This window comes from Pterocles gutturalis, unplaced genomic scaffold (genome assembly GCF_000699245.1).
Source record: "Pterocles gutturalis isolate BGI_N339 unplaced genomic scaffold, ASM69924v1 scaffold7684, whole genome shotgun sequence".
NCBI classification, from domain to species: Eukaryota; Metazoa; Chordata; class Aves; order Pterocliformes; family Pteroclidae; genus Pterocles; species Pterocles gutturalis.
This window is the reverse complement of record NW_010135627.1, coordinates 6,590-15,614: the sequence shown is the minus strand read 5'-3', so window position 1 is coordinate 15,614 and position 9,025 is coordinate 6,590. Positions and strand designations below refer to the sequence as shown.

General features: G+C 37.4%; 1 protein-coding gene across 2 annotated transcripts in view; it reads left to right on the top strand.

Annotated features, from left to right (window-relative positions):
- CYTH3 (cytohesin 3) overlaps positions 1-9,025 on the top strand; it is a 23,272-nt gene that overhangs the window by 8,953 nt on the left and 5,294 nt on the right. The window contains exons 5-9 of one of the 2 annotated variants that reach the window (XM_010081967.1): positions 892-972; positions 3,013-3,125; positions 4,361-4,509; positions 5,293-5,404; positions 5,964-5,966. In XM_010081967.1, the coding sequence (XP_010080269.1) occupies positions 892-972; positions 3,013-3,125; positions 4,361-4,509; positions 5,293-5,404; positions 5,964-5,966 (458 nt within the window). The remainder of the gene's footprint in view (positions 1-891; positions 973-3,012; positions 3,126-4,360; positions 4,510-5,292; positions 5,405-5,963; positions 5,967-9,025) is intronic. The other variant, XM_010081968.1, reaches the window with a different exon arrangement.

Here is a 9,025-nt window from a genome sequence, read left to right as displayed (position 1 = left end):
GGTGCACACCTTTCTATTTTCGGGTGGAGGCTGATATGCAGCATTCTGTCTTGGTGATGTATTTAAAGCACACCCTGAGGATTATAAACCTTCTGGCACATGAACTCAGTGATGGTATAGACTGAATTCTGTCTGCATCCAAATAGTTTTGTGTTCTTTAATGTTTAAATGTTACTTTTGCATTTAAACACCATGAGCATGGTTTGGCTCATGATTTACGTAGCAATATAAAAGACAGGTGAGAGGAAGCCTATTCAAACCCTGTTCTGATTTTAGTAAACTTTCATTGTAATGAGAATTTTGAGAATGAAGTAAGAATATAGCATGTACTAAGTATCTCTTTTAAAAAGCTCTTCTTTTTCTTAAGTACAATCAGTTCAAGCATTGCTGTTCCTCATCTTTGTACATAAATTAATATCCTGCTTTCATATTTGCTATTCCTGGTGGAAAAACCAGGATAGTTTGTTTTTCTTGTGTTGTATGGCTAAAGAAAGTAATCTTATATTAACCGTTGTAAGAGTTCATGACACAATTTCTGCAAAAGACATTTTACTGGATAGATTTATAAGGTATCATCCCATATCAAGGCAGGTGCAGTAATGATAAATGGGAAGCAAAGAAAGCCAGGCAGTCTTCAGGTCATTTAAGTAAGCCGTGCTGGAATCAGTTCAAGTGAACTGGCTCTTGCTAACCTACCAGCAAAAATTGGCAAAATACTAGTATTAAATATTAAAATACTTCTCAAATAAATGCATAGACAATTTCTGATGACTTGATTTGATCAGTATGATCATTTATTTCCTTGCCTAATCTTGGAAGCAAATAGAGATAGCTAACAAGCCTTTAAAGTTCAGAATTCTAATTGTCTATTTCCATTTTTGTCTTTCATAGAGATGAATTTAATATTAAAGTTCTTCAGGCTTTTGTTGAACTCCATGAGTTCGCTGATCTCAATCTTGTACAAGCCTTAAGGTGAGTAAATTATTTCCTTTTTTTGATCTGAGCTTCCTTTATCAAATTGCACATTCATATGGGTCACTGTGTTGATTTATTCGTCAGGAAGCTGATCTACAGCTCAGCAGGATTATATGTACTAGCGTGCAAGTTAGCAGAGACAGCTCTGTTTTAACCCTTCCAATTGCTTGTGTGTGCGCTGCCTTTGAAGGTGAAAACTTTTAATTATTTCAGAGAAATACAACTAAAACATAGCCGTAACTCTTTGGTGTCCCTGTCACACATGGATATTTGAAGATCTGTTTTATATCTTAGCACAGAGATAGGTAAAAACCAAACAAACACCTAACCCAAGCAAATAAATAATTATCTTTGCTGCCGTCTTCTTCTTCTTTCCTTCCACCTCAACTTATTCTTCTGGGCAGGGAGGGGGGATTCCCGCTGGCCCTGATCAGTGATTATGTTAAATTACACGGAGGTAAACTTTGACTCACGTAATTTCCTTCTGTTTTCCTCAGCGTTTCCCACTTGTCATATGAAAGAAAGTGTAATATCTTAGTGTACTTTTTTCCCTTGCTGAGTGAACAGTTTACTCAATTTCTCTGGGATGCCAGCATATAGTGACCTTGTGAAGTCCCTTCTCATCTTGGTGGAAATCCGTAATAGCTCTAGCAAATTAAGTTGATTTCAACCATTCTGCCAGTTTTGTTGCCACAAGGGACTCCCTCCTGACACCAGACAAATTGAAATGTCCATGTGATCTTTGTCTCTGGTGCAGTGCCTTGTGATGCGGAGTCAGAATGGCTTTGCTATGGTTGAGTGATGTGGTGATGATAATTTGAGCTGCCTGAGGCTTGAGCTAACGAAGCCTTCTCTCTGGCTGCTGAAGCTTGTCTGGGAGGCTTCATATTCCTAGCTCTGTTACCCAATCTAACGTTAGGTTTGACTTTATTCTTCCTTAGCAGCTGCTACTATTAAATGTTTGTATTTTGGTAGCTTACAAAATTCGTGATCTGGGTTGGAACGTTGCATGAGGTGAGTAAAAGACAGTATGTAGAGCTGACAAACTAAAGATGGCCTGTGACAGTTTAATATAATGTCCTGAAATGAAAACTGATGAAGACAGGAATAAATGGTTATTATATTGGCACCCCAGCACACAGGGAGTATTGAGAACTTGCTTTGCATGGCAGAGCATGTAACTTTGCTGGTTTAGATCCTGTTTTAATTTAGATAATTCTTTTGCTAAGAAAAAAAAAAGAATAAGTGATTAAATTAATTGGAGCTTTTTTAGTGCCGCAGTGTGCCAAAAGTAAATTTGTGAAGACTTGTGTGCTGTATGCATTCCAGTGTACCTATATGTAGAAATAGTAAATTAGGAATGTAAAAGCTCTTACTTCAGTTCATGCTGCTAAACAGGAGCACAGATCTCCTAATCTAATGTTAAAAAATTACCGAAGTGATATCATGATATGTTTTATTTTTAAGATCTGAATCTGATTCTTGTAGGGTGAACTTACACTAGACAGGCAGCACCTCTCTAAGCACTGGAGTTTTTCTTGTTAATATTTTTTAAATGTTTGAGGAGTTCAGGTAAAGATGTTAAGTGTTTTCGTATTCCTTGCTTCTCTCCCCTACCAGAAATATTTCATGTAATGTGTCTTTTTGTATTGTAAGTAAACTCTCGCTGAGTGTTTATTGCTTTTAGTAGCCAGGAAACCCAGGGAGGATTGAATGGATTGTTTCCCGGTAGCATTCTCATGGCAAAAATGGGATGCATACAGAAAATTGTTTACTAGTCTGGAAAAGAGAGAGTCTCAGAATATGAACTGCCATATTATCTTGCCTGATAGCATGCAGTGTTGCTGGCTGAATTACTGGGCTAGCCATCTGTGCATGTTGCTTTATAATAGCTCCTGACTTGTGTGTTGGAAGACTGAGCACATATTTCTAGGACATTTTATATAGACATTGCTGATTTTTTTCCTGATTATTAGTAATATATTCTTAAAATATAAATATTGGAATGAGTCTAACCAGCATTCTTCCCTTCTGTAGGCAGTTTCTGTGGAGCTTCAGACTCCCAGGAGAGGCTCAAAAAATTGATCGTATGATGGAAGCTTTTGCTTCACGCTATTGCCTTTGTAACCCAGGAGTCTTCCAGTCTACAGGTGAGTCACAGCAAACAATAGGAGTTCTTAAGTATATATATATATATTTGGATCGTATATGTTCTACATCTGATGCAAGGAGACGATGGCCAGTTTGAAAAGGCAGGATAAAATACGTGAAATGAGAAATTTCTGAGAACTGAGAAAACGCAGCAGTCTAATACCTACACTTTGTTTCCAGGAGGTGCAAGCTTATGGTCAGAATGCATTTCCATTTGTAAAACTTCAGCGTTAATATATATCTAAGCCAATTAAAGAAGAAAATACACTTCAGAAATGCCACCAAAGATTTTGGGTAGAAATTGGAAAAGTAAGATTCTCAGGGGCTTAAAGGCAGAAGGGACCAATAGTCTCATCCGTCAGTAGTCGCATGTGTCAGTTATAAGGACTTTACACCTGATTATCTCTGTATCAAGTCCACCTATATGTGGCTATATTGTATTATCTAGAAAGTAATCCATTTTTATTATGAGGACTGTATCCTTTCTCTTTAGCAGTCTGTTCAGCAATAATTTATCTCAGTTAGAAATGCATCTCAGTTTTCCATCGAAGTACTTGGTTTAGAATTACTCAAGTTATAAAAGCTAAAAAAACGTTGTGATACTGCACAGAACGCCCTAGCATTCTGGCATTGTTGGTCTGTTTAGCTATATACACACATAGCTTGCTGTTGATTACTTAGTTTGAGTAACAGTAGGCTAGGAAATGGTTAATGTAGAGCAGATCTGCAACAGCTAGAGAGGAAGATACTTGCTGAAAAACTGCTGAAGATGCAAACATGTTTTTCCTCTGTGCAGCAGAGAGGTTTCCATCCTGTTTTTTCTTACATAGGATCTTATACTTGAATTCTGGAAGAATTTACTATAATCATAAACATGTCAAAAGGCATGATAAGATCTCCTTTGTCATCTTTTGATATTATCCAGTGGTACTAGCCACTGTATGCCAAGAAATTGAGTCAGTGTCATTTTCAGTCTGTTTACATGCAGTTCAAACATTATTTTGAAGAGGCTGTTCTTTCTCTTTGGAGAAAGCTTTGGAAGTACCTTGAGTAGGAGTCTGATTGACCAAATCTATTATAGGATCTACCAACATGATCTAGGAAAAATATATATAGTGTTCAGGATTTTTTTTACTACCTGTTTCTTTTTCTTTGTCAGTCCGGATGAGTTATATATTCACTTTATAGGTTTCTGCCACAGCACAGAGAAATATTTTTTCAAATCTTATTTCAGATACATGCTACGTGCTATCATTTGCGATCATTATGTTAAATACCAGTCTGCACAACCACAATGTAAGAGATAAACCAACAGTAGAGAGGTTTATTTCTATGAATCGTGGAATTAATGAAGGTGGAGACCTTCCAGAAGAATTGCTACGGGTAAGTTAGACTGGGTAAGAGAAGGCATTGCTTTGTGTTTTTAATAGGAAACTTAGAAGCGTGTACAAGGCTTCTCAAGCAGATTTGTCAAGGGAAAGTAAGAAGAACATTTTCTAGCATACATAACCATTTCAGTAGCTGAAAGAAGCATTTTCTGATATTCACAGCTGCTTCTGAGCTAGTTCTCCCTGTATTCAACCTTTTGTTAAGGAGAGGAGATTCCAGAGAAAACACACTGTATATATCTCTCAGTAGCTAGCTGATGGCAAAATTCTTCTGGAATTGGCTTTTTACAAAAAAAGTAGTATTTCTGGATAAGTCAGAGAAAATAGTAAGAATCATTGTTCTGTTATTGCCTCTCATTTCTGTCCATGTGTTTTGTGGAGCTTCCTCCTGTGTTTTGAGATGAAAAATATTTATTTCTCTAAGGAAGTGTGATGGTCTAAACCATTTTCTGAAAACCCAGAATAATTTGGCAAAACTTGTACTAAATGAGACCTGAAGCTGAAACCTTTGAAATCCTGAATGCTGAAGTTAAAGAAAAAATGTATTTGCTAGGAGTGTTTTGTAAACAAGAGGCACTTGTTTATAGATGAAGTAGTTTAAAATCAAACTTAATCAAAGTAGTAAACAAAGATTGAGAAGGAACACTCAGGAATTTTGTGGACTGTATTTCCTATGCTTTTTATAGAAATAGTCTGAGAAGCAGTAGGATATCCTGGTTGCATTTTCTGTTGGACATTTATTAATGAGGTCTTTTTCCTCTTTTTTTTATTCTTCTAGAATTTATACGAAAGTATTAAGAATGAGCCGTTTAAAATTCCAGAGGATGATGGAAATGATCTAACGCATACATTTTTTAATCCAGATAGAGAAGGTTGGCTGCTGAAATTAGGTTAGTTATAAGGGCAGTTTTGCTGCCATGTGTTTGTTCGTCGTTAGAATGTTTGCTGCTTCCATGTCTGCTTTTTTGTGAAGGTAATAGGATTAACTCTGTAATTTGGATTTAAAAATGTATGAACCAAAATAAGTAACTCCCTTACATCTGAAGGTTGTTACTTCTTATCTTACATATCCAAATTAGCAATCTTGTTTCAAACTTCGGAGTTTTATTTCTGATACCTGAGAAATAAAAACTCAGTGACTAAAGGAAACGCCATATGGTATTTACATGCTGTGTCTGATAGATAACAACTATGTCTCCATAAAGTCATTTCAGAAAACTGCGTGATATCTGAACCCAGTTTTCTGTGTACACAAAAGAAGAATTTCTCTTCAAATAGTTATTTTTTGTATGTCTTTATTTTTCCATATTATTTGTGAGTTTCTCTTGGTTTGGTTTTGGCTATGATTTTTTAATGAGTGGTTTAAATGTGCCTTCTTGTTTTCCTTATGGCCTATGACCTATCACCTTTCTGTTCTGTGACTGGCTGTCTCTGCTTATTCTGCATTAGGAGGTACGTATCTGATTGCTTTCCAGTCCCCTCTTCTTCAGTTGCTCATTCTTTTATTTTCTTCCTCCTTCCTCCTGTTTTTGTTTCTTTTTTTTTTTTCTTTTAAATCGAGTTTGTTGTAGCATTTTGCTTTTTCACTCTGTGTCACTAACAGTATCATCAGTGGTACTCTGAAAGACTGGCATGTCAGTGTCTACCTCACATGTGAGTGTCTTCTGCAAAAGAAGAAGGTGTTTACATGCAAAGCAGAAAAATAAGGATAACTATTCAGCATACTTTTCTTGTTCATTGAAGAACATAACAAGGGAAGAATAATTTCTACTGAGAGAAAAAAAACCACTTCTTACTCTTGTAATGAAGTTCTAGAGTGATTTTGTTACTTGTACACCACTTCTATTAGATTATTGAAAGATTGATTATATTTGAACTATGCATTTATAAAAGCTGTTCTTTTTCCGGCTTATTTTCCTTTGTAAATAATGTATTTAGCTCACTTCACAGAATCATAAATGAGCACCAAATTTAGGGTTGCGGAAACCTCTGGTAATTTGCAGTCTCCTGGCACTTGAAGATGCCCTAGTTCACAGATTCTGTTAAAGTTGATGGGATTCACTTTTTCACTTGGGCTTAGGGATTTTTTTTTCCTATATAAAGGAGACTGGAATTTTATTTTAACATTTGTTTTTCAATTAAATAAATCTCTCTTATGTAGATGACCAGGACACACTCCTGTAGAGCCAGTTGTTGGCCTCTTTGATGTGTAACTGCTTGTTGAAGTAGAAGGAACTTTGCATTTGGAGAACGATGACTAAAGTGTGAGAAGGCATATGTGCTGCGGGGTGCACACGGGGATGAGTATGGTAAAGGAGAGCCTGGTTAGAGCCATGGGCCCGCTCTACTGACTGCACCTGGAAATTAGTGGTCATGCTAGTGCTGAAAGAAAATGGTTGTAAAAAGAAAGCATTTGTAATCAATGCGCATGCTCTCCAATGTCTTACTTTGACCTCTGCACTACAGATGCTATAAAGCTCTTATGTCTTTCTAACTACAAAAAGCTCTTCCTTTTTGACATGTTTTGGCTCAGCCGGCACAATGTCAAAGATGACTTTGCAGCTTTTCTCCATTTTGTAGCATGAGGTGATAGCTATCTCAACAGAAAAGGCTTTCAAGGTGATCTAGATAAAATGTGCCTCTGGAAAAGAGCTTGGGTGTAACCCTGTGCTGTGCAATATTTCTCTTTCTGTTGCCGGTGCTCTCTCATGTACTTACACACACACTGAGAGTTCAAGCAAGAGTGTGAGTGCGCGTAGAGGAGTGACAACATCCTTTGTGGAAGAAACTGTCAATAAAGGTTATATAAGGGATCTAGTAAAAAATAGAGGAACAAAGAAACTGAAGAAAAAAGGTGACTGAAAGTAAGTGAGAACTGCCAGGTGCTCCTGCACAATCCATCTCTGGCTCTGGCTCAAGGTCAATAAAACCAACTTTTCATTATGTGCTATGTAGATGAGAGTGCACAGAAAACCCAATAGTAAAAGCATGTGTGGAACAGAAGGGTGTGCACATAATGCTCCCACGGCGTGAGGGTTGTTTGAATAAAGAAATGAAACATGTCCAGAAGCCTCTGGTGAATCAGCATGTAAATGCATGAAGCTGTTCTTCCATGAAAGACTGCATTTTTTTCAGCAGACACGGACTGGTGCAGACAAATACATTACGCTAGTCTAAATGCATTGACCAGAAATAAACTGGCAATCTTTCCTTTCTCTTTTTCTTGCTTTCTCTTTTTCTTGCTTTCTCTTTTTCTTGCTTTCTCTTTTTCTTGCTTTCTCTTTTTCTTGCTTTTTCTTTTTCTTGCTTTCTCTTTTTCTTCCTTTCCTTTCCTCTGCCTTGAGTTTCCTATTTACTAGGAGGCTTAAACTGTATGTTGAGCTGTCTGTCTCAGTCCACATTGTTTGCATTTTTACCAGCCTTTCTCTTGGGAAACACTTCTTGTGAAATGGGTAGGGTTGCCTTTCAGTTCTGGAAGATGCTGGTGTTAAAAGTTTCAGTATTGTTGAAATGCTAAGGAGACTATTCTTGCACAAGAGATTAAGTGCTCAGTTGTGATACTTAAAAGTTGAAAGAGAAAGTTTTACATGCAACTATAAACATGACTAAGACAACTCCCAAACCCTGAGTATATCAAGACAGTATTTGGTATTTCTTATAGTGAGCTCTTCCCATTTGTCTACTTGTGCCCTTCTTTTTAGTATTGCAGCTCAAGGTATTGATTATCCTCTGGGCAGGACTTGGGTATCGTGAAACTTTCATATATTGTAAAATTCATCTGTCCTGAAGACCCCCCTAGCTCTCTAGCCTGGCATTGGATTTTAGAAAGCTGGGGGAGTGCAAAATGTTTTTGGAGAGTTTGCTCCTCTGAATTGTTCAGAGGTGACTTTGTGTAAGTCCAAGTGCCAAACCTGGCAGCCAGACAGGAATTCTGGTTTTATCTGTCTAGACTCAGACAGTGCCTTTATATAGACATCTTTATCTCGGTAAACCTAAATTATAATTCAGTTCTACCTTGGTTGAAGCATGATGTAATGAAAATGAATGCTACAAGTAAAAAACTGAAAGCTGCTGAGTGCTAATGGATCCTCACTTAGAGCAGCTTGAGACATTACGAACTTTTAGTTTTTTCTGCATCGTAATTATCAGTGGTGTTGGTACCATGGGATTTTCAGCCATTCACTTGAAGATATTTTGGAATTGCTGTCTGTGCCCTCTGTCCTTGTGCCCAAGTTACAATCGCTTTGCACAGGGAGGCATTTCCTTGCCTAAAACAGCTTCTCTTGGCAAATAGCTGGGTTTGCGTAATATTTTTTCTAGTTAGAGGGAAACTGTGACATGATTCCACCAAACTGGAGAGGAAATGATTCAAACCAGACATGTGATTATGTTATTTTTTTCTGCCAGTTAGGCAGTTCCTGAGCTTGGAGATTGTCCAGAAGCTTCACGTCCGGGCCCGTCCCGCCAGCGGCACACACCCCAGCGCATCTGTCCTTTAGAGGATGTCATTT